The sequence below is a fragment of the Macaca fascicularis genome, chromosome 7, assembly GCF_037993035.2.
Source record: "Macaca fascicularis isolate 582-1 chromosome 7, T2T-MFA8v1.1".
Lineage (NCBI taxonomy): Eukaryota > Metazoa > Chordata > Mammalia > Primates > Cercopithecidae > Macaca > Macaca fascicularis.
The window spans coordinates 26727096-26752764 of record NC_088381.1 but is presented as its reverse complement, the minus strand read 5'-3'; the positions used below and the strand labels follow the sequence as shown (position 1 = coordinate 26752764).

Below are 25669 nucleotides of genomic sequence, written 5' to 3'. Positions count from 1 at the left end.
GTCAGTAACAGGCCAATGAGAAGGCTCCCGCATTAGTCTAGGTGAAGGATGATGGTGGCTTGGACCAGAATAGGGTGGTAGTCATGGAAATGGGGAGAATTTGACAGACTAGATTTATTTTGGAAATAGAACTGAATCTGACCAGATTGAATTGGGCAGGGAGCAGGGAAAGTGAAGGGGAAGGAAGACTCCAGGTTTATGCCTTCAGCATTTGGGTGGATGAATGGATGGATGAAGGGATAGATGGATGGATGGATGGTGGTTGGATGGATGGGTGGTTGGATGAATGGATGGTGAAGGGGTGAATAGATGGGTGGATGGAAAATGGAGAGATGATGAACTGAGATAGGGACGACTAGAAGAGGTGCATATTTTGGGGCAAAGACAGTTTTGCAATACGTTAAGTTTGAGGTGCCTCAGAGTCATACAAGAGGATTTGTCAGAAAGGCAGTTGGATATAAGATTTCGAAGCTCAAAAGATAGGGAGGGCCTGATGGTATGTTTAAACCTATATGGATATCACATAGGTAACATTTAAAGCCTGAGAAATGGACCAGGCGAGGGGCTCACACTTGTAATCCCAGCACTTTGGGAGACTGAGGCGGGTGGATCACTTGACGTCAGGAGTTCAAGACCAACCCAGCCAACATGGTGAAACCCCATTTCTACTAAAAACACAAAAATTACTGGGGCATGGTGGTGGGCGCTGGTAGTCCCAGCTACTCAGGAGGCTGAGGTGGGAGAATTGTGTGAACCCAGGAGGCAGAGGTTGCAGTGAGCCAAGACTGCACCAACTCCAGACTGGGCGACAGAGCAAGACTCTGTCTAAAAAAAAAAGAAAAAGAAAAAAAAGAAAGCCTTAGAAATAGGCAATGCCACGTAAGAAGAAAGATGAAAGGAGGGCAGTGCCCTGAGGTGTGCCAGCACTGGAGGAAACAAACAGCCAGAGATGTAGGAGGGAAGCCCAGAGAAACTGTGGGCTGCAAGGATGAAGCAGTAACAAATAAAACGCCACCAAGAGAGGAAGAAGGACGACGGGAAACAAATAAACCAGACAGACTATTGCATTTAGCAACTTGCAAGCACTGGATTACTTTTTACTCAGAAATCAAACCCCAAGGATAGTGTTTCCCCTCCCTGCAGGGGTTTCTGCGGGTCCCTTTCCATGCCCCCTTCCACTTCTTTAAGTGCTAAAAGTGATGATTTTGGGGTGATGTTTTAATTTTTATTCTTTTTGGCTTATAACTGTGTTTTCTCATTCTCTACAACAACAGGTAGTATATTGTAATAGAAAAACCATTGTGGTCAATGATAACTTCTGCCCGTTCCTGAGCACAGGGGACGTCACTATTAGTGCCTGTTCCTTCCTCCCTACTGCTGATAAGGAAACAGGGGCAGGAATAATACTAATAATTTGTGCTACTTTTTCTGCATACCCTTGGCCTTATTCTCGGCTACTGAGCTGAGAGCTTGCCTGAGGCTGGAGCTCTATTGTCTGAATCCAGGGGCAGAAATAACTGAGGGCTCTTTTACTGCATCCACCTGGAGGCTGCCTGCAGGCTTGAGTTGCTAAGTGCACTGCTTAATTTAGAAGCGCCTTTTATCCTGGCTCTCTTGACCAGTCGAAGTTGTGGTCACTGTTTTCAACGAGGACCAGGAAAGAAAGGGTGGAATTAATTAAACCTAGAGGAAGGGACTTTGAAGGGCGGAGCTAAGGTCAAAGAAAGAACCCTTTAAATAAAGGGCCCACACTGGCAGCCAGGGAGTGCGCAGGGCTGGCGAGAGGGAAGCTGGGCTGCTCCACGCCTTTCACGCCTTCCACCTCCTGCGTGTCCATCTGTGAGAAGGAGCCAGAGCCCAAGGGAGATGATGGAGCCTGAGGAGTACAGAGAGAGAGGTGAGCGACAGGCATCCCTGGCCCTCTTCCCTGCTGCTACTTCTGCAGGAACAGCTGCTGGTGGGTGGCCCGTAGATTTTGGGGTGACATTTGACCAGAGCATTAGAATTGCCTTCTGAGAGTTGGAACCAGGAACACTTTTTTTTTTTTTTTTTTTCTGCAAAAGGGATGTGGGATCAGAGTGTAAAACTTTTTTCAACCACTCTTTCATTCTGTCTCTCATATACCCACTCTCACACACGTCCACACTACCGTGCCTTGCTTTTCCTCCTCGCTTTCCCACAAAATAGAGGATTTGGATTCCTGAGCCACTAAATGGGAAAAGGGGATTGTTCATATTCTGAAATAGAAAAAAATGTTCTCAGTATTCTGTGATCACTGCAAATCTTTTCTTTCTTAACATTCATTCCTTCATGTGCGAACCTATCAGTAGCATTCTTTCATTTAGTCATTTATTTCATAAATATTTAGTAGGTGCCTACTCTGTATCAGGCAAAACCAAGTGGTTATCCAGTTTTCAGACATGGCTCTCCCTTAGCAGGAAAGTAGGTAGTTGCTTAAAAGAGAATCTTGAATGTCTTTATTTCTATAATTTTTTATATCCTTCTACTCACTAATTAGTGTGCATTAGCTTCGTTGCTTTCCTAAGGCACTGTCAGCTGAGAGCAGGTTCCTGTAGATATTCATCCTCTGAGTGGAATACAAGTACATTTAGCACTGTTCCTGGCCCTGTGGAGGGTTAGGTCTAGAGCTCTCAGATCTCTGGTGGGGCCCTGCTGGAGAAGCACCAGGATGTGAGAGGGCTGAAGGGGAGCAGAAGGAAGACAGAATGGTGTGGAAATCTACCTTTGTCTCATCAGTGTTGCCTGGGGCTGGTTCTGTTCTTAAGAACTTTGCATAAGCTGATGCAGAGGGGAGAAACTGAGTTCCCTCTCCTAGGTAAAAGCAGCTCAGGAAATACTAAGGAATGGATATTGAGACAGACAAAGAAGTATGTACATACACACACACACACATACACACAGCAACAGAGGCACTGAAGACTGCAACCTGAAAGAATAAATAATTTGCAATAGTTTCAGAGTGTTCGACTTGACTTTTTTTCCTTCCTTATTCATATGTTCATTCACTTGATACATTTTTTTTTTTAGCATCTAAAAAATATCCTAAGCACTGATGTGTTGATGGAGGCAGCAGGGAGGGAGAGAAAGTCGTTAAGATTTGGTGCCACATTTCCCCGGCCAGGGCAGGGAGCTTGGTCTGGACCCATGGTTGTGCTTTAGGAATTCTGTGAGCCTCAGAAATTATACACAAAGTTCTGTGTATATGTAAGCCTACAGTTTTAATCAGATTCTTGAATTTAAGTCCTCATATGAGTCCAAAAAAGATGAATAATAACGGATTCAATGGGAATGGTGAAAAAATAGTTTTTTTTGTCCTTTATTGGAACTGGGCATGGAATCTTTCCATCTGTGCTACCAGATATAACTGGTGGGTGTGTGTGTAACACTTTTTGGATACAAAGAGCTATAGAGTTTGTAGATACAAATAATATCTTTGTAGATACAAAGAACCTATAAAGTAGTTAATAGATGTTCTGTTTCTGAGAAGGAAAGAAAGGTAAGAGAGACAATCAAAATTGAAGTGGAAAAAGGAAGGGGAAAGAAAATGAAACATTTCACTTTGGCGCTAGAGTTTTGTGCTTTGGAGATTTTCCCTCTTGTTCATTTGCTCACTCAGAATCTCCCTCCATCATTCATTCACTCCCTTACTCTTTTTTTAAATTCTGAAGATAAGGTTGTGCAGGGGATCAGATCCTACCCTCGGCCCATGAATCTGTCTCTCTCTTTTTTTTTTTTTTGGGGTCCAGGCTGGAGTGCAGTGGTGCGATCTTGGCTCTCTGCAACCTCCATCTCCCAGGTTCAAGCGATTCTCCTGCCTCAGCCTCCCGAGTAGCTGGGATTACAGGCGCCTGCCACCATGCTTGGCTAATTTTTTTGTATTTTTAGAAGAAAGGGGTTTCACCGTGTTAGCCAGGATGGTCCCGATCTCCTGACCTAGTGATCCACCTGCCTCAGCCTCCCAAAGTGCTGGGATTACAGGCATGAGCCACCGCGCCCGGCCAAATCCATCTCCTTCTTTACCAAGTCTCTTGGCCCGGACCTGAGAGGGATGGGCACAAATCGGTCAGGCCCAGTCAGGGGACTTGAGCCTGATTTCTCTATGTCACTTCTAGGGAGAGAGATGGTGGATTACATCTGCCAGTACCTGAGCACTGTGCGGGAGAGACGTGTGACGCCAGACGTGCAGCCTGGCTACCTGCGAGCCCAGCTGACTGAGAGTGCTCCTGAGGACCCCGACAGCTGGGACAGCATCTTTGGGGACATTGAACGAATCATCATGCCTGGGGTGAGACACAGTGACCACAAGGGCAGATCTGGATTTCAGGGCACAGAAGGGTGGGTGGTGGCCTGAAGAAAGGCCTGCTTTGTGTCAGCTTGGGATGAGAATGCATCCTTCAGCCACTTGGCCACTAACACCCCAGCCCATCTGTGAGGCATGTGGAGGGCAGGACTTTGACTGGTATTAGGTTTCTTTTTCTTTTTTTTTTTCCAAGTTGTGCCATGGCAAGAGGTTTATGATGCCAGGGCAGGGCTGGCCAGAGACCTGCATTCCGGAGCACAGTCTGGCAGAAGTGTGGAAATCTAATGGGATGGGTGGAGAAGAGAACATTTTGTCTGAGGGGAAAGGACAACTGTGGGTAGTAAGACAGCGGAGAGGAAGCTGGAGGTAGTGCCTGGCCCCGACGACGGAGCCAGGGACTCTTCTATACAGTGTCTGAGACCACACCAAAGAGAAGGAAGGAAGTGGGGAACACATCCCCGCAAGGACACTCTGTTGACCAGGTTGCATTGGTCTGGGAAACTGAGTGGGCCCCAGCAACCCCTCCTGGCACCTCTGAAGTCTGGTGATTGAGCTGCTTTTCAAGAGCAAGAGGGGGCTTTCCCTGAATCATTGATACTTTCCATGACGGAGGGTGCAGCCGGGGATAGTGCTGGTAGGGCCAGGAAGCTGATGGAAGCTGGCTGATGCATGGGCTTGAGCTGGAGCCTGCCTTGATGGGTGGTGATGACACCCCTGGCCAGCGGCGGTGAGGAGCTCTGCCATGTGCTCATGCTAAAGTAGACTCCCTTCCTGTGGTGGGGCTCCCTGCCACGTGCCAGCTCTGTGCCAGTGGCCCTGTTTTACAGATGAGGAAACTGCTGATGCTCAGAGAAGTTAATTGTCTTGCCCAAAGTCACAGAATTAGTAACTGGTAGATCCAGGATTTTAACCTAGACCAGTCTTACTTCACAGGCTCTGCCGTTTCTCCTACCCTCTGTCACCTCTACTGGTGAGTGCCTGAGTGCGCCTGGCTAAGCCTGGGCCCCTAGCATTGCCTCTCTTGTTCCGCACCCCCACACAGGCTGTGTCCTCCCTCTCCCCGCTTAGGGCATTTGTGTTCTGAACCACACGTTTAGAGGCTCTTCCTGAGGCCAACTTGAGGTTTGCCTTCATCATTGCCAGAGAACTTTTGACTTAAATGTGACAAAAAGGCCAGGCGCGGTGTCTCACGCCTGTAATCCCAGCACTTTGGGAGGCCGAGGCAGGAGGATCACCTGAGGTTGGGAATTCGAGACCAGCCTGACCAACGTGGAGAAACCCCGTCTCTACTAAAAATACAAAATTAGCTGGGCATGGTGGCGCATGCCTGTAATCCCAGCTACTTGGGAGGCTGAAGTAGGAGAATCGCTTGAACCCGGGAGGAGGAGGTTGTGGTGAGCTGAGATAGCACCATTGCACTCCAGCCTGGGCAACAAGAGTGAAACTCCATCTCAAAAAAAAAAAAAGTGACAAAAATATGCTAGAGGCAGGGGTGGGAAAATACTCAAGCTCAGAAAGTGATGGCAATTTTGATTTTTTTTTTTATTAAAGCAACAGAAACAAGGTCTCACTATGTTGCCCAAGCTGGTCTCCAATTCCTGGGCTCAAGTGATCCTCCTACCTCGGCCTTCCAAAGTGCTGGGATGAGAGACCTAAGCCACTGCGCCTGGCCATGAAGGCAATTTCATATAAAGCCACTCATCTCTTTGACCATTCAGCCTATTTCACAAGCATCTTTTGAAAATGTCAGTATCAGTAAGGCTTACGGAGGCTAGATCCTGATAAGATTATCTCCTGGTTTTTATTCTGTAAAATGTAATCTGCTAAGGGGCTAACTATAATCTGAGAGTGAGACTGAAAGCAACTGTCAGAAGAGGTGGAAAGGAGCTGATTCATTTGATTGAAAGGAATTCCAGCAGTTGCTGTGGGTGTGGTTGGTGAAGCTCATTTCTGGAAAGAGAGGTCTGTTTGTTTTTGATAAGGGCCCTTCTGGCTTATTTTATCTTATTTATCTTACGAGAACAGACTATTGTCTCTTGATAGGGCTAGGAGGTAGAAGCCCTTGTCTGGGGTTTCCAAAATACTGTCACTAAACACAGTGATAATAAGGGTCAAATCTCTCAACTCATCTCTCAGGCTACACCAGCCTCCGAGAGCTGGCCTGAAAGCAGTTGGCCCTTTGCTTACTCATTTTGCTCAGTGCCTCATTGAAAACTGAATTAGTTTTTCTCTTCCTGCCACCACCTAGAAAATAAGAGAAGAAAAACTCTCTTTCCCCTTTAATTCCAACCCTGGTTAGACAATCCTCATTTACTTTTCACGAGAGAGAGAGGGCATTCCCATGGAAAAAGTCAGGACACCACCCTGCTCAGGTGTCTGGGCTTCTGTCTCATTGCGGTCACCTGTCCGTATGGGGTATGTGTGACCACAGGGATGTTGCTTCTCTCTGCCAGCCCCAGTTCTCACCTGTAAAACAGAGATAATGCATAGGCCATACCCCATAAGGTCCTGTGAGAAGTAAGTAAGAGAAGGCATGGAGAGCAGGAGATGTGGTTATTACCGGTCATGAGTCTTGCATGGTGAAAATCGGAGGAAGAGGTTTGATTCTCTGAGTCAAGTCAGGATATGTGATGTGTCTGTCACCCACATGATTAGTTTACCGTTAACATTTCACACATTTCTTGCCCACGCCTCCACCCACACAGCAACCCTAGGAGACAGGATTTATTTTACGATGAGAAACTGAGGTTGAGGGAAGTGCAGGATAGGCTCCTGGTTTTAGGGGGTCTGTACTGTAAACGCTTTTTGAGACCTCCTCTTGAAAAACAAAAAAGAATGAGGCTGGGCACGGTGGCGCACACCTGTAATCCCAGCACTTTGGGAGGCTGAGGTGGGCGGATCACAAGGTCAGGAGTTCGAGACTAGCCTGGCCAGCATAGTGAAACCCTGTCTCTATTAAAAATATGAAAACATTAGCCAGGCATGGTGGTGGGCACCTGTAATCCCAGCTACTTGGGAGGCTGAAGCAGGAGAATTGCTTGAACCCGGGAGGCGGGGGTTGCAGTGAGTCGAGATGGTGCCATTGCACTCTAGCCCTGGTGACAGTGTGAGAATCTGTCTCAGAAAAAAGAATGAATCTCAAAAGAGACCCCTACAAACATGGTATGTTGGAGCTTAAGTTCATTAGCTTCATGGTAAATCTACACAGTCACACAGCTGGTTAGGGACCGAGGTGGGATGGGAACTTGTGTCCTTGGACTTAATTCTTATGCTCCTTATACTATACATGTTGTCCAGGACAAGGCCCTTGTTCTTCAAGGACTCTGAGTATTTGTGCACAGTAAAGAACAGGATGATGTTCTAAGAGGTTATCGAATGAGTCCTCAGTAAAGTGAAACATCTAGAATTATAGCGTTCCATCGCTCAGGGAAGGGATCGAAGGGAGCTGTGGGAGCTAGGGGAGAGTTCGAGTAGGAAATGAATATTTAGTAGCTTTCTAAAAACTGGCAGGTTTTGGAAGGTCATGTCTTTATGGCGAGTGCCTTTGTATCAGGGGACACAGCATTGCTCAAATACATAAATGCAGAAAGGAACAGGGCATGCTTGCAGAGCAGTGAGATGAGGAGAGATTAGATAATCCATGAGGCAGATGAACCACTGGGGCTGCTTCTGACTTCTGATGGGGGGCCCTCCCTACCCACTCAGCTCCTCCTTACATCCGGGTTTGATTGTGGGCTCAGGGCTTAGCCTGGAGGTTGGCCTCCAATATGCTTGGTCTGGGCTCTCCTCTCTACTGTCTCCTCTCCTCACTACATTCCCAATGTGATGCTTAAGGACAGCTTTGAACCTGTTCACCCTGACCCTCTGAGCTGCATGCCCAGAGAGCTCAGTGCTCCATAAAACAAAAGGTGCCTTTTGCAAGAAACTGGGTGAAACAAGCAGTCTACTTTTCTAGAGCTCACAGTCTGTCCTTCCTTTTATTCCTGGGCCGGGGCGGCATGAGCGGTAAGTATTGGGGACTAATGTGAATACCACTCAGAATCCCACAACTGGATTACTTTAGCGATTTTCCTTTTGCATTTTCTCCTCTGGACTTTGCATATATGAAAAGGCTCCACTGAAGATCTAGCATAGGACATGAGCCATGTGAGTGGCAAGAACACCAGTTAACAAGTCAGATTTTCATGGAGTTGTGTCACTTATTTCTGCTTAAAAGTGTCAGCCCATCTCTAGAGTGACACTTCACCTTGCCAGAGATGGTCTCTGGAGAAAGAAAGCCTCCTGGTGCCAACTGTGTGCATGCTCTGCCTCCAGGTGGTACATTGGCAGAGCCCCCATATGCACGCCTACTACCCAGCCCTCACCTCTTGGCCCTCCCTGCTAGGAGACATGCTGGCTGATGCCATCAACTGCTTGGGATTCACTTGGGTGAGTAGCAATGGCTGTAACTACTGGCAATGGGGAAACGTAGCAGGGAGTGGCATCCTACGGCAGACATATTTTGCCTTTCTTTCTGAATATGGCTCCACGATAACTATTAACAATGCCTACATTCTTTAAGCTTATGCTTTATTTTAATTTTCTCATTGCATCCTTTAACCCTATGGAATCACGAGTATTGGTCCCATTGTGTAGGTGAGGAAATCGAGGCTTAAGCAACTTATCTCCCCCAGATCACACAGCTCATAGAGACACAGATAAGATTTGGATATAGATCCGGTTATTGCCACAGTTTGTGACCTTAACTAAGCAATTTGATGCCTGTTGGGTTGCCACTTCCCCTGTGCTCTCGTATTTGAGTAGCTGGAGATACGTCCTGAGACTTCCCTTAATAACCCCTTAAGCACCACTCAGCTTTAAATGGTGCCAAAAAGCCTTCTAGAACATCTTTTTATTTTAAGCCTGAGCTCTTACGGGTGTGTGGGTGGGAGGGCGGGGGTATTCATATCTTTTCTAGGAAAGAGTACGTTCTTAGTCCTAAAACCTCCCCCTGGGCATTTGAGGACTTCTCAGCTATGTATTTTAGGGACTTGGAGAACCAAATCCAAGCCAACGATTTCTAGGGCTATTTCTCCATAGAGCCTTGGAGAATTCGCCTCATTGAGGGCAGCATGAATCCAAAACCCCACATTATTTTCTCTTTTTGGTTGACAGAGCGTGGACCGGGAGAGAGGCACACGGCCTAACATTGACCCCTTTCCAGAAAGGTTCCCATTGACACCATCAGGGGCAGACATGTTTCTGGAGCTCGTGGGGGCACCTCAGTGCCCTGGGGCTGTGCAGTTCGAAGTTCCTTTTCCTTTCTCAGGCATCCAGCCCTGCGTGTACAGAGCTAGAGATGAACGTCATGGACTGGCTGGCAAAAATGCTGGGACTTCCAGAGCACTTCTTGCACTACCACCCCAGCAGCCAGGGCGGAGGTGTCCTGCAGGTACTTCCCCTGGCAAAGCTTCGCCTAGCATGGGGGCTAAGTAGTGAAAGACAAGCCAAACCCTAACCTGGCAATTCTCCCGTTCTCCATGGAGTTTCCCCCACGTTACCACATCATCATCACCAACACCACCATCATCACAGCTTCCACCTCTACTCCCACCTCAGCTTCTGCTTCATTCACATGTGCTGCTACTTCCTTTGAAAGAAATTAAAGAGCCAACACATGATCACATGTCCAGTATGACTTGATTCAGGTTTCTTAGTCTATAATCTGACAATTCCCTTTTGTTGTCCCATTTTGCATCTCACGGTGAAAGGGGAAAGGAGAAGGCAAGGGAGGACTTCTCTCTCTCTCCCTGCTGGGTTCAGGAGATCCCTTGCAGTGAGAGCAACTAACAGCATAAACTGATTAATGGCATCCTCTGACCCTATCTTTTGGATAGTTGTCAAATAATGGCTCTTCAAATATTTCTTTTTTTCAACAGTAGTGCCATGGAATGGAGCTTTCTGGGTGCCTCCCAGAAAGCTTAGGTGCTTTTGCATCAGTGAGCTATGATTGCACCACTGCCCTCCAGCCTGGGCGACAGAGGAAGACCTTGTCTCAAAAAATAAAAAAATTGCCATGTCACTCTGAGATGAGAGCCAGGAAGTTCACTGGGTCCTCTTGCTAGCTGAGTGACTCCCTCTCTCACTCCAGCCTTGCAGCAAGAATAAAATCTGAACCTCAGAAGAAAGATAAATTGCTGCATGTTCTGGACATTTTGGGTTGTCAGCAAATAGTTACAACTTCGGATATCATATTTGGGAGAACATGCTAAGTGTCTATGGTGCATGATCTTGCTTTTCATCTAATTATCTCAGGAACCCTGTAGGTGAATAGTACCATTCCCCAATGTTTGAGATGAAAGCATTGAAGTTCAGAGAGATTAAATAACTTGCCCTAGCTTACACAGCTGCTAAGCAGAACAACGAGGATTCAAACCCATGCCTGTCTAAATCCAAACCATGCTTTCTCCTGTATCGTCAGCCATGTGAACTTGAGTTCGTCCCATCACCTCTCTGAGCATCCCTCTCCTCATCTTAGTGTGACAAGAATCATAATTATCTCAAAGAGGTGTTGTGAGGAGCAAGTAGAATGCCAGAAAGTGTTTTGTAAACTAGGAATTGCAATACGGATGGAAGGTGTTGTTACTATTATTATTTTTTTTAAAAACAGGGCCTGGTTCTGTCGCTCAGGCTGGAGTGCAGTGGAGCCATCATGGCTCACTGCAGCCTCCACCTCCTGGGCCCAAGCAATCCTCCCACCTCAGCCTCCCGTGTAGCTGGGACTACAGGTGTGCACCACTAAACCTGGCTAATATTTTTTTCTTTAAGAGACAGGGTCTCACTATGTTGTCCAGGCTGGTCTCAAACTCCTGGACTCAAGGGATCCTCCCAAAGTGCTGGGATTACAGGCACAAGCCACTGCACCCAGCTGATTATTATTATTATTATTATTACGCTATGTACCTCTTTACATAAATAGCTTTCTTGTTATGGAGTAACTCCCAGACACTTAATATCTGTGGGATCTGGTCCGCACCACTCTCCATGACAGTGTCTGCCAGGCCTTTTTAGCAGGATTCTATCAGCTATAGGTTACTTGAAGATTTCAAGAAGCAAAGACATCAAAGACTGGGTGAATGAATGATGAGGAACCATAAAGACTCCTGTGAAGTTTCTGAGGTGGCCCCGAAGATTTCCACAATCATGGCCAGAGCAAAATCCTACCCAACCCTTATTTGGATAATCTATACTTCCGTCCTGGGAAGCAGTTAAAGGGATGCTCTCCATTTCATAGACAGAAAAGAGTCTTCTGGAGGGGAAATGTTAGCCCAAGGTCACAAGAGCTATTGACAACTAAATGGGCCCAAGTCACCAGCCTCTCGCAAAGGCCAGGACCCTCTCTCCCTGGGGAATCAAAGTCCATTTCCATTTGTGTAATAAACTGAGAGTTCTTCTTTTAAATATGTTTTACATGGGGAGCAAACACATCCAGGAGGGACAGAACATTCTCTTTTCGGTTTCTGTGGCTCTCTAACAGAGAGGGTGGTATTAGGTGCAAGCTTATTTTAGAAGGCAGAATAGGAATGCAAGCTGGGGAGGGAGATAGGCACCTTGGGCAGGAGGAGCTGTGTATTTCCTTCTGTGAATAGCTATGACACATACACACACACACACACACACACACACACAGAGAAAGAGAGAGAGAGAAACAACTATAAAACCTGGGGAAATTTGGCAAGAGAACACAGAAAGGCTGCCATGGTAATCCTTTTCCCCTGCAGAGCACAGTCAGTGAATCCACTTTGATTGCCCTGCTGGCAGCAAGGAAGAACAAAATCCTGGAAATGAAAACGTCTGAGCCCGATGCTGATGAGTCCTGCTTGAATGCCCGACTCGTGGCCTATGCCTCTGACCAGGTGAGTTGCCCGACGCAGGACAGCCCTTCGGGTTGGTGCTTGGCTTCTGGAATCTTGGTCCCTGAGCAATTTTTTTCTAGATGTGAGTACGCTGGGGTTCTGGGCAGCTCAGACCTGGGAGCTTGTCTCCAGCAACTGTAAGGAAGGCAAGCTTGCAACGATCGTATTTGGTTCCCCAAGTCTTAGGCTTCAGCAGTTTCTGGGGAGTGATCATTCCAGGACGACTCTTGCTGACAGGTTTCTGTGGCCCTTCTAGGCTCACTCCTCCGTGGAAAAGGCTGGTTTGATATCCCTTGTGAAGATGAAATTTCTGCCTGTGGATGACAACTTCTCACTCCGAGGGGAAGCTCTTCAGAAGGCCATCGAGGAAGACAAGCAGCGGGGCTTGGTGCCTGTCTTTGTAAGTCAGGATGTGTGCCTAAGCTTAGAATGATAGAACTTGGATGTGAGGAAGGAATTTTGGCAGAATTCAGGTAAGTAACATGTTGCACACAAAAGCAGAAAGGTCCTCCCATACAGTATTTTACACATCATGAGGTGCTATCCATAGGTGTGTGGTGGAATAAATTTTGTGGGTCATAACCAGCATTAAAAAGAAATATAGTATAAAATATTAGAGTGCACACAGATAGCCAGAGTATGCATTGTTTTATGAAACTTTTTTTCCAAATACACATGTATACATGTACTAGATTGTTATATAAAATGTGTTTCTTACGAGTCATGGTAAAACACAGTCTGAAATATACACTGTTCTGGTGGGATGGATGGGAGAAGATCACATGTGTGGTGAAATCTTTCTCAGGCCAAATGTGTCACACGAGCCCACCCTCCTATGTTAACTTGCCTTCATTTTCCCCTAGGTCTGTGCAACACTAGGGACCACTGGGGTCTGTGCGTTTGACTGTCTGTCAGAGCTGGGCCCCATCTGTAAGTATCTTCCCTCTCTGGCTAGGAAGACAAGGAATACATTTTTAAATGTCTCCAAAAGCAAGAACCTGAGACTAGCTCTATGGGATTATTCTGCTCCTCTTTGGTCAATGCAGAGACATGGGAAGAACCACCAAAGGTCATGAGGCTGTCTTCCAGGGATCCCTGGACATTGCCTTTCCCAGTGGTTTGACAAGAGTTAGAGGTGCCCTACCTTGCCTCCTGTCCTAGGAGAGGCTTTGGTTTTCTCATCCTCTTACTCGTATGTTGAACTTTACTTAATGCAGGCTATATCCAAAATACAGTGTGAAAGCATTTCTATTCTAGCTTCAGAAAAGGAAAAGGGTTGGGTAGGGGAAATCATGGGAGAGATTAAAGGCAGAGAGGAAACCCAGACGGGACTGTTTAACCCCCAAGCAAGAAACCCTCTAACTTTTGTATTCGGTGCGCTAACATTGCTCTCTGTGCTGGTGGGAAATTGATTTCTGTGCCAGGATGTTCTAGGTTGAGGCCAAGAGGGTGCTGGCTCTTTACCCAGTGGAAGAAAAAGGCAAGGGCGAGGCTTTGTAGACTTTCCTGTTAGGAGGTAACGATGCCTCCTTCAGCCCCACTTCTTCAAACTGACTCCCCCTGCTCCCATCTCCACACCCCTCCATTTCTCCTTTAGCCAAAGCACATCATCCTTGCAGCCCACCACTCAGCTTGGCCAGGCGAGGGACACCTTCCCCCACTTCATCCTCCCCTCCAGCCAGGTGATGTTTGTCTCCTCAGGCGCCCGTGAGGGGCTGTGGCTCCACATCGATGCTGCTTATGCAGGCACTGCCTTCCTGTGCCCCGAGTTCCGGGGGTTTCTGAAGGGGATTGAGTATGCCGACTCCTTCACCTTTAATCCTTCCAAGTGGATGATGGTGCATTTTGACTGTACTGGGTTCTGGTGAGTGCAGCAGCCCAGCTCTGAGCACGCGGGAAAGCCTTGCCTCCTCTGGAGAGACCCCAGCCACTAATGCCCATTTGGAAACCCACAGGGTCAAGGACAAGTACAAGCTTCAGCAGACCTTCAGTGTGAATCCCATCTACCTCAGGCATGCCAACTCAGGCGTGGCCACCGACTTCATGGTGAGTGGCCAGGGACAGGCAGCCTAGTGGGCTCGGGCGTCTGACCCCCCAAAATCTGGACGGTGGCTCCCTTCAGAAGGCAGCACGCTATGAGCTCCTCTCAGAATATTGCCAATGCGTACCTTGGTTTCTAATTGTCCCTAAGTATATAGAATGAAACCCAGAAAATGGTTGAAAATGAGACCAGCCTTTGAGGCAGTGTGTACATTTCCTGAATATTTGTGGCATTTTTTTAATTCCTAGAAATGCTCTTCCTGTCACAGGTGGACCAGTTCCTTCTGCCTCCATCTCGGGTCATCTTTTTTGTTTCCTACCCAGCAGCAGGGCAGGGTGGAGAATTTCCCCGGTGGGGAAAGAGCCTTCTTGCTGAAATCGCTTTTGCTTTTTCGTCCCTGACAGAGGCGCTGTGGGGCAGCTCTGTGGTAGTGACGGGCTGCGGGACTTGTGTGAGGTTCTGGAAGCCTCCGAGCATTCCTGACTTCCCCAGCTGGCTGCACCTCAACTCTCTTAACTCTCTCTTTCTCTCTCTCTCTCTTTTTTCTTTTTTCTTTTTTTTTGAGACGGAGTCTCGCTCTGTCAACCAGGCTGGAGTGCAGCGGCGCCATCTTGGCTCACCGCAACCACCGCCTTCCGGATTCAAGCGATTCTCCTGCCTCAGCTTCCCAAGTATCTGGGACTACAGGCGTGAACCACCGCGCCCGGCAAACCTCAACTCTCTTGATCCCACATCCTCAGCCAGTATTTTGCCTTAGGGAAACGAGTTCTTACAGATTGACTCCGCAGTTTGAGGATGAGCCCTTCCTTGGAGGGGAGACAGGGATGTAAACGAACGTATTACACATTACCTGGCCAACGAAGGCAGCAGAGCAGAGTGGGGGCGAGCTTGGTTTGGAATTCCATTGCAGCAGCGGCCCTTTGGGAAACTAATGGACCTCTCTGAGCCTCGCTTTCCTCATCTGTAAAATGAGAATAGTGGCACTGATTCACACGGTATTGTGAAGCTTAAATGGGAACACGTGTAGATCACTTAGCACAATAACCGTGTGGCAAGTGCTTGATATATGGTAGGCATAGTATTTCTGAAAGCTCTTCTTTGAAGCTGCAGAAATTTGTTATGACAGTGGGTAAGCATGTAGGTGCTAAACCAGATGGCTTGTATTGGAGTCCTGGCTTTCTGTTTACTAACTTGTGTGACCTTGGACAAGTGACTTAAACTCTGTGTCCAGATTTCCTCTTGTGTCAAATGAGGCTGATGACCACAGTTCTGGCTTCTTAGGCTTGCTGTGAGGATTATACAAATTAATACACTGAAGCGCTGAGAGCAGTGTCTGACCCCCGTAAGTGTCCTTCCTTGTGAAGAGATGCTTTTATCTTATCTTCTTGGACAACTGAAGTGTCTTGCCCTTTTAGTCTTAAAATAATACCTTCGTCATCACTTGATTATACTGGCTATTCTCCCTTGGACCAGCCCACACCCTCTTTAGATTTTTGAAGCTTTTGGATTAGAATTACAGCGGTAAGCCTCATGGCTTACTGGTAGTGACAGAAGACCCTCTAGAGGTAAATAAAGAAAAATAATGGTTCTTTGTCTCCACTGCTCTTTCTGGTGGGTTTTCAGAGATTTTTAATGAAAAATTAAAAAAATTCCGGAACAGCCCAAGGTTCAGATATCTTTAGGGATAACTGTGGGTTTGCTTCCTGAGTGTGAATTGATGCCCATTCTCCTACCAGTATATTTGGGCCATCATAACTGAGGAGCATTATGTTCACCCTTGCCCTTTTAAATTTCATGTTACCCTTTAAATTCATTTACCACAGTGCCTCAGGATCTTCCCGGGGTTCATTCCCAGGAGTTTGGAGATTTTACAGTGCTCTCTGTCTTCCAGATAACTCATAAAAATGTTACAGTAAACTCTTCCCAGCCCTGCTCTGGGGAACCTTATTATTTTTACCTCTCCACCCAGAAAGTGCTGCCTGACAGTTATCCTTCCCCCCACCTTTAATCCTACGGATTTGATTTTGAAGTCCATGAAGAAACTCCTAGAAAAGTGAAGCTGCTATCTTTGTCATGATCCTGAGGCTCCTCGTAGCTACTCTCACATGGGCCCAATGTCTTTCCCACCCAGGTGGCTGCAGCTTTGAACAGAAGCTCCGTCTTGCTCTGAGAAGAGCCAAAAATAGGGCAGCATCCCAGGAGAGAAGACTTAGGTGCTTAATCCCTGGGGCCCTGGAATCACCTAAAATCAGGGCTAGATTCTCTGACAGCAGAGAAGCTCCCTCTTTTCTGCCTCCCACTGGACAGAGAGCACCAGTGGAGGGAGCATTACCTTGACCTTGGCAGGGGAGTCCTGCAAAACCTTACAGGGACATAGAGGAGGCTGGGGATGCCTCAAGGTACAGAAGAGTCCTGTCAGCCTTTGTATGGCCAGATTTTTTGATCCAACAGAAAATGTTGGCTAGAACCACTCTGCTGAGTCAGCATGGATCAGTTTTGGAGTAGTGACAAGCAAAGGAGCAACTGGGAATGAGGAAGATTGTGAAGAAGTCAAAATAAAATCACCTCTGCCTATCCTGGTTTATTTGCTGGTAAAATAAAGTAGCTCTTTCTATATATGAAATAAATTGGCTGTAACTATCTGGAAATCAGAACCTTTTAAGAGATGACCCCTATCATCCGTTCATTATTCTCTTGGAGTGTCCATGGACAAGAGGTAGAGTTGACGCTTTCTCTGTTACAGCAATTTTGTTCCATTTTCAGGTTTTGATGCCCTCTGCTGGCACAAAGGCCACAAGCTGGTCCTCAGCACAACAGAATTTTTTGCTTGGAAATCAAAGGCTTAGTACTTTTATGCTGGGGAAACTTTGTCCGTCAACAAAGGGGTGATGTCCCAACTGTACCTGGCTCAGGAAACTGGGGTGAAGGGTGAAGGTGAGGACATTTGTGAGGATTTGATAATCTTGTGCATGGGCAGATAAATACGCAGTGGGGCAAACATTTATTTTTAGTCAACAGAAATTGTGGTAGAAACTTTCTGACATTTGAGGGAGACGTCATTAGAAACCACATGACTCATTATAATAACTGCAAATGTTTTCCAAATCCTCTGCTCTATTTTTAGATCTGAGAAATCAGTCTGAAATTAATTTGGAAATTTTCAGATTTGTGGTGGCTGCAACCTTGACTTTAAGCTCTGTTGAATTTGGCCACCAGGAGCAAAGGATCAATTTTCATCTAACAGAGGCAGAAGTTTCGTTGCTCATTTGAAATCTGACAGCTGGAGTGATGCCCCTCAGATCACACGAATCTCACAGGAAAATGAACAAGGCAGTGTGAGGTTAAATAGGGATCATCTTGGCTCTAGACAGAAATGCTACTGTGATTTGTAGCTCACATTTTAAAATAATCGAAATAGCCAACACCTACTGACAACTTCTTCTGAGGCTCTTGGTGTTCTTTGTCCTCACGCCACTTCCCCGGGAGGTGCAGTTGGTTCTTTACGTCCTGCACTGATGAGCCAGTGAGGTGGCACTATCCAAGGTCACACAGCTAGTAAGTGGCAGAGCTGGAGGCAAAACCTAGGTCTGCAGGACTCTAGTGTCTGTGCTCTAACCACTATACTTTACATTTTTGGGGGGGATCAAAATAGGACTTTATTTTCTGCTATTCAAGGAATATAGATTCGTTTAGAGTGAAAATGTATTGCCCTTATGTTGAATTTCTGGGCTGGGATGAAATGTTTAAAGGAGCAATTTAAAGCAAAGTGCCCTTCTCATTGGTTCAGGGTAATGGACTTGATTTCCACTTGTCTGGCTCTCAGACAAGTGACTATTGGCCACCTTCATCAGTGACTTGGTCACACAATGGGGCAACCGTTGGGAAGCTTGGCTTACTCCTTAGCAACAGCTTCCGGAGTCATGGTGACACCATTCATCCCTGGAGGGCTGGGCAGGCAACAGATAATGCCCAGAAATGCCCGAGGGAGTGGGGCGCCCTTGTCTCTAACCATGGGCACTGTGTTCCTTTGTTTCTAGCACTGGCAGATCCCCCTGAGCCGACGGTTTCGGTCTATTAAACTCTGGTTCGTGATTCGGTCCTTCGGGGTGAAGAATCTTCAAGCACATGTCAGACATGTATGTAGCATGCCACTGTGGGGGCTGAGCCTGTGTTCCTCTGTTTTCTCATGGCGAGGAAAGCTGGTTTCTACTTTGCAGATCTGCCCAGGAGATTTGTGGTGTCTGGTTCAGGTGTCTGGGCCTGTTCCTCAGCTCCTGGGATTTGATTCTCTTTGTTAACCTGAGGAGCGCTGAGCACAACATGCCCCGAGGGCCGCCTGATGCCTGTCTTCTGCTGAGTGTCTCACTGTTCTCCTTGCTGTCACTGAGCACTGGGGAGGGATGGCCCCAGAGTCTGGTTTGCAGAGAGAGAAAGAGAAAGTAAATCAAGGGGAAGTGTGTGTGGCCAGGGTAGGATCCTATCTGCTTTGGAATTACCTCGGTGGTCACAGCTGGCTGAATATTTTAGCACTATTATGATTATGCCTTAAACAAAGCTCTCCTGGCTTGGACAGGTAGACCTACCAAGTCTGGAACAAACCTCCCTGCATTGACAGGCATTTATTGAAGCCCTATTTGGCTTAATTTATTTCTATTCAATCCAGCAATTACAAAGGTATTGTGCTAAGAAAGGGACACTGAGGTAAATGAGACAGGCACAGCCTCTCTCCCATGTTCTTCATGGAAGAGGCGGGACTTAAGAACTCTGGCCACTGGTGGTGGTCTCCCATTTCTACAAGAGCCCACATGCAAGACAAAGCCATTGATAAAAGCGGCAGGGGAAGCTGGAGACAGTATCCTTTCTGCCTGTGTGTGCTTTGTCCTTCCACCTTGCCTCTAGGGAATTCCTTCTTGGTTAAACAAACACAAACCAAAATGAAGTGGTGGAAGCGGTAACTATGACTTTTTAAAACTTAAAAAAAATCAATTATTATGCTTATGTAATAATTATAGATTTATTTATGGGATATGTGTGAGGTTTTGATACAGGCCTACAATGTACAGTGATCAAATTAGGGTAACTGGGTATCCACATTCAACCATTTATCATTTCTTTGTGTTAGAAACATTCTAGGTCCATTCTTTTAGTTATTTTGAAATGTACAGCAAATTATAGTTAACTACAGTTGCCTTATTGTGCCACCTAACCTTAGATCTATTTAATTGTATTTTTGCGCCCGTTAACTATCACCTTTTTATCCCCCATTCCCTGCTACGCTTCCCAGCCTCTGCCAACCTTCATTCTATTGTGTGTCTCCACGAGCTCAGTTTGCTTGCTTTTTAACTCCCATGCTTGAGTGAGAACATGTGAAATTTGTCCTTCTGTGCCTGGCTTATTTTGCTTAACATAATGTTCTCCAGTTTCATATGACTGGTTTTAATGTTGGTAACTTTACCTTTGTAATCACCACTGGTTGTTTACCAATGAGCAGCTGCCACCAACAATATTGAGGAACTTTAGGCACTTTGTGCTGTTTCTAGAAACTCACACTCAAGACTGGAGGGTTGTGGGTGGGGAATGGTTGGTGGAGGTTACAAGTAATCAGGAAAATTTTTTTGCTTACAATTTGGGACTTGGATATTCAATGTGCAGATCCTGACCAACCTCCCTTAGCACTTCCGTCTGCGAGTCAAACCCCTGAATTCCTATTAGCAACCCCATTGCCTACCATATATGAGGCCCACGCTCCTGGGCCTGGCTTTCAAGGACTTGATGATCAGCTCCTACCCTAGCTTGGGCATTTCATCGACCCATCCAGACCCCACGCTCAGTCCATCTCTGCACCTTCACCCGTGTCCTTCACCTGAATTGCCCTCTCCTTTCCAAATGTTGCGAATGGATTAAATTCTGCTTCCACCAGGAGCTTTTCTGCCCATTCCATCTGTTCTGGTTTCTGCTTCATTAGCATTCCTATGATCACCTACTCCAACACCTTTACAAAACTGAGCTCAAAGTTCTTCCAATGTCCCACGATAGAAGAAATGGAATTAAAATAAAGTTGTTTGATATGACTTACTTTTATCTCTTCAACTTGACTGTGATGATAATAATTAACACTTGTATAATGCCTTCAGTACAAAAATACATTCTAGTTATTCACTAGATTTTTAGCACAGTGCTTGGGGTGGTCACTCTCATCTGACAAGGCTCAGAGGGAGCAATTGCCCTGCTTGAGGGAAGAAGGCCTGGGACTTCCCCAAAGCCTCCCAATTACAAATCTTTTCTTCATAGTTCTGGGCTGCTTTCTACTATGCTGAGCTCTTGGAAAGTTATATAAAATTAAATTTCATATTTCTCTGTTACAGAGAAGTGCTTTAAGGAATGGAAATTTAGTTCTATCCTTCACTATTTGGTGACCTTAGACAAATTACTTAACCTTTCTGTATTTGTCTGCCTTATTTATTTATTTATTTATTTATTTATTTATTTATTGTTATTTATTTTTGAGATGAGGTCTCTGTTGCCCAGGCTGAAGTGCAGTGGTGCCATCAGAGCTCACTGCAGCCTTGACTTCCCCAGGCTCAGGTGATCCTCCCACCTCAGCCTCCTGAGTAGCTGGGACTACAGGCGCATACCATCATGCCTGGCTAATTTTTTGTATTTTTTGTACAGATGGGGTTTTGTCACGTTGTCCAGGTTGATCTCAAGCTCCTGGGCTCAAGCAGTCTGCCTCCCTTGGCATCCCAAAGTGTTAGGATTACAGGCATGAGCCACCACCGCTGGCCATGCCTTCCTAATTTATAAAAATGAGTAAAGGATACTACCTCTCTCAAATTAAATGAGATAATATAGATGCAGCCCTTAGCATAGGGTCTACCTACTACTCAGTTAAGTACTCAATGAATACTTCTTCCTGTTCTCCTCTTCTTCCCCTCCTTCATCATCTCCTTCATCTAATTATAAGTTATCATCATCACCATCATCATCATCATCATCATCTCCTATCACCTACAATAGGGATTGGTAAACATTTCCTATAAAAAGCCAGATAGTAAATATTTTTGGCTTTGTGGGCCATACTCTATTGTAATTACCTCTGTACTACAAAAACTATTATAGACAATATGTAAGCAAATGGGAATGCTGTGTTCCAAAAAACTTTACAAGCACAGGTGGGGGCTATATTTGGCCATGGCTGCACAGTGCCTGCCCTTGACCTAGAGCGGTGCAGGGCACTGGCAGCAGCTCTCTTTTCATGACCTGTAAAGTGGGGCTTTGGAGGTGGTGGTGCTGCCTGTGCTCTGTGTTTTCCTCTCCCCTGACCTCTGCTTCTGTTGTTGCAAATAGCATGGGTTATAGGAGGGATAAAAGCACAGTGGGAGGAGATCTCCCTGTTGTCACTTGGGAAAATCACTTTCCCTTGGTTCCTTCTAAAAAATGGAAAGATTGAGCTGGGCACAGTGGCACGTGCCTGTAGTCCCAGCTACTTGGGAGGCTGAGGTGGGAAGCTCAATTGAGCTCAGGAGTTCTGGGCTATGGTGTGCTATGCTGATTGAGTGTCCGCACTAAGTTCAGCATCAATATGGTGACTTCCCAGGACAAGGGATCACCAGGTTGCCTCAGGAGGGGTGAAGGGGCCCAGGTTAGAAATGGAGCAGGTCAAAAGTCCTGGGCTGTTTGAAACTGACCACGCAGGGGAGAAAGGGGCTCTGAGAAAGATTTGGAGAAACTCATTTCATTATAGTCAAAAGACAGGATCAGGGCCAGACACGGTGGCTCATGCCAGTAATCCCAGCATTTTGGGAGGCCTAGGAAGGAGGATCGCTTAAACCCAGGAGTTTGATACCAGGCTGAGCAACCTAGTGAGACCCCTGTCTTTACAAAAAAATTAAAAAATTTAGCTGGGCATGGTGGTGCGTGCCTGTAGTCCTAGCTTCTCAGGAGGTGAAGGTGGGAGGATTACTTGAGCACAGGAGTTCAAGGCTGCAGTTAACTTTGATTGTGCAACATGCCACTGTACTCTAGCCCGTGTGACAAAGCAAGACCCTACCCTCTTAAAAAAAAAAAAAAGACGATCAGCTAACTCCCTTGCCCTCTCTTGAAATAGAGTAGCAAGTATGAGAACTAATTGATATAATTACTTAGCAAATATTTTATTGAGCTCTTCTGGATGCTTGGAGAAATTTTTTAAAAAGAAAAGAAAAGGCAAGTCCTGTTCTTGTTTAGTTAGTAATCCTAGGTTAAAAACAAAAAGCAAAAAACCCCAGGACATTTAAAAAGATGACATGAACTTCAGTGGAAGATTAATATAATACAAAGCCTTTAACATTTTAAAATTGTAACAAAATATACATAACATAAAATGTACCATTTTACTCATTTTTAAGTGCACGATTCAGTGGCATTAAGTATACTCACAATGTTGTGTGAGTTATTTCCAGAACTTTTTCATCATCCTGAGCAGAAACTCTGTATCCATTAACCAGGTCCAAAACCTTTCCATGGTGGGTGGGGACAAGATGTGAAAATATATTCTCTATGGAATGTCAGAAACGGGATGAAAAGGGCATTTGGGGTACAGGGTGAGAAGAGGTTTGAGAGGCAAGTGAAGCATGTAGGCTGAGGATGGGGCAGGGCTGCCACTAGCCCATATGGCAACTTTTTGTGCCCTAGAAACAGGCATCTCTTCCTATAGCCAGATGCAGCTTGCATGAGGCACCTGGCTGGGGATGCAGAGCATGGGCTGGGTTTTGGCCCTTACTTGCCCACTTGGCCGGTCCAGGAGCTGTGAAACCAGGAGTTGAGGTCAGGTTGCCTGGACTGCAAAGCACATGCCTTCTGGGTTCTGGGGCTGAGTTTAAAGAGGGCCCTGAGATGAATTCTCGAGGTGGATCCGATGTGACAGGAAACAGGGGGCCATTGGACATTTTCCAGCTTGGAATATGAGCAAAATCAAATGGAGATGACAATGAGGCAGAAGCCGCTTAGGTCTCTGTGATGGGAAGGTGGCACTGGTTTAAAACTATTTAGCAGTATGAAAGTTTATGCATAATTAGTCCCTTGTCCGATGGTGAATCTCAGTTCTCTTTATATTTGCAATTCCAGGGTACTGAAATGGCTAAATATTTTGAATCTCTGGTCAGAAATGACCCTTCCTTTGAAATTCCTGCCAAGAGGCACCTTGGCCTGGTGGTTTTTCGTCTAAAGGTAATACCATCTTCCAAGCCCCTCTGTGAATGATGTTATGTGGTGCTCCAGAGCCTCTCAGAAACACAAATGCTGGGCTCTGGGGATGCTGACAGGGGTGTGATGGAGACTTCTCTTTATTTTTCAAACAGGGTCCTAATTGTCTCACAGAAAATGTGTTAAAGGAAATTGCTAAAGCTGGCCATCTCTTCCTCATCCCGGCCACTATCCAGGACAAGTTAATCATCCGTTTCACTGTGACATCCCAGTTTACCACTAGGGATGACATCCTGAGAGACTGGAATCTCATTCGAGATGCTGCCACTCTCATCCTGAGTCAGCACTGTACTTCCCAACCCAGCCCTCGGGTTGGGAACCTCATCCCCCAAATCAGGGGCGCCAGAGCCTGGGCCGGTGGAACGTCCCTTCAGTCTGTCAGCGGGGCAGGAGATGATCCAGTCCAGGCCAGGAAGATCATCAAGCAGCCTCAGTGTGTGGGAGCCGGTCCCATGAGAAGGGAAAACGGCCACCATCATGAAAGCCTGCCGGACCCAGTTGATGACTGCTTTTCAGAAGAGGCCCCGGATGCCACCAAGCACAAGCTGTCCTCCTTCCTGTTCAGTTACTTGTCTGTGCAGACTAAGAAGAAGACAGTGCGCTCCCTCAGCTGCAACAGCGTGCCAGTGAGTGCTCAGAAGCCACTGCCCACAGAGGCCTCTGTGAAGAATGGGGGCTCCTCCAGGGTCAGAATCTTTTCCAGGTTTCCAGAAGAGATGATGATGCTGAAGAAAAGTGCCTTCAAAAAACTCATCAAGTTCTACAGCGTCCCCAGCTTCCCTGAATGCAGCTCTCAGTGTGGGCTCCAGCTGCCCTGCTGCCCTCTGCAGGCCATGGTTTAGACCCAGGGTCTTCAGCCAGAGTCTGAGGATATACTTCAGGGACTCTGAGAACCCCTCACAGTTGTATGCCAACTTTGTGTGCTTATGTGTACATGCATTTTTCTTGGGGGCGAGTTCATAATTTTGATCACATTCTCACAGGGGTTCACGGCCCACGATGGGATACAAACGAAGAGTTGAAGCCAGCATGATCCAGATGGGCTCAGCAGGCTGGTCAGAGAGAAAGGGCTGAGGGTAGACAGGCAGCTTCTGTGGCTCAGCTTGTGACATGAAATATAACCTAGAAATAAATTATGTTTGTCCCTGAAACAAAACATATCCTGTGTCACTTAATTGGCTGCTGAAGCATTGATTAACCAGTCTGGGAGCTTAAACGCATGTACTTTTTTTGAAGCATCAAGTATGAGTCAGGCACTGTGGCTCAAGGTTCATAAATGAGGAAACCAACGTTTAGGTCACATAGCTTTATTTTTTATTTTATTTTATTTTTTGTTTATTTATTATACTTTAAGTTCTAGGGTACATGTGCACAACGTGCAGGTTTGTTACATATGTATACATGTGCCATGTTGGTGTGCTGCACCCATTAACTCATCATTTACATTAGGTTTATCTCCTAATGCTATCCCTCCCCCCTCCCCCAACCCCACAACAGGCCCTGGTGTGTGATGTTCCCTGCTCTGTGTCCAAGTGATCTCATTGTTCAATTCCTACCTATGAGTGAGAACATGCGGTGTTTGGTTTTCTGTTCTTGTGATAGTTTGCTGAGAATGATGGTTTCCAGCTGCATCCACATCCCTACAAAGGACATGAACTCATCCTTTTTTATGGCTGCATAGTATTCCGTGGTGTATATGTGCCACATTTTCTTAATCCCACATAGCTTTAAATAGGCAAACCCAGGGCTCCTGGCTTCCAGTGAAGCCCAGGCTGTTTTCACCATGCAGTACTGCTCAAGGTTGGACCTGAACAGGAGCTCACAGCTCAGCAGGCCACTCTGGTCCTCCAGTACATTTAAAAGTTTCCTTTCTAGGTGTGGACCTTATGCATTTTCCCTTTGTTTTCTGGACCTGGTAGTCAAATAAAAGCTATGCTCACAAGTGGCTTGCTCATCATTAGTTCAGAGGCCAAACACATAATTTTGTTTCTATTTCAGATGCTACTTTGCTAGGTTGTGACTCTGAAATGGGTTAGTAAAGAGCATTAAAGACAAACAAAGCTAGACATTAGTTAAAACTGTAAGGATAGATGTTAATCAATAATATACTATCACAATAGGGAAAAGGGTCCCGTATGAACTGAACTCACCTTGGATTTGTGCAAAGGT

The 25669-nt window shown here is 46.2% G+C and overlaps 1 protein-coding gene across 5 annotated transcripts; it reads left to right on the top strand.

Annotated features, from left to right (window-relative positions):
* Nucleotides 1-1761: 1761 nt before the first annotated feature.
* Nucleotides 1762-24656, top strand: HDC (histidine decarboxylase). Of its 5 annotated transcripts, XM_005559526.5 has the most exons (12): nucleotides 1762-1897; nucleotides 4134-4306; nucleotides 8636-8749; nucleotides 9630-9752; nucleotides 12082-12216; nucleotides 12473-12616; nucleotides 13080-13146; nucleotides 13918-14080; nucleotides 14172-14262; nucleotides 18295-18393; nucleotides 23363-23464; nucleotides 23596-24656. In XM_005559526.5, the coding sequence occupies exons 1-12, from the start codon at nucleotides 1867-1869 to the stop codon at nucleotides 24340-24342; spliced, it is 1989 nt and encodes a 662-aa protein (XP_005559583.3). In that variant the 5' UTR covers nucleotides 1762-1866; the 3' UTR covers nucleotides 24343-24656. The 5 variants fall into 5 exon arrangements, with proteins under 5 accessions (XP_005559583.3, XP_005559585.3, XP_065403989.1 ...); XM_005559528.5 differs by lacking the exon at nucleotides 8636-8749; XM_065547917.2 differs by lacking the exon at nucleotides 18295-18393.
* Nucleotides 24657-25669: the final 1013 nt, after the last annotated feature.

Coding starts and splice junctions, on each gene's coding strand:
- HDC (XM_005559526.5), top strand. CDS start 1,867: ATGATGGAGCCTGAGGAGTACAGAGAGAGAG. Junction 13,147..13,917: donor GTCAGAGCTGGGCCCCATCT/GTAAGTATCTTC, acceptor TTGTCTCCTCAG/GCGCCCGTGAGGGGCTGTGG. Junction 18,394..23,362: donor TTCAAGCACATGTCAGACAT/GTATGTAGCATG, acceptor TTGCAATTCCAG/GGTACTGAAATGGCTAAATA.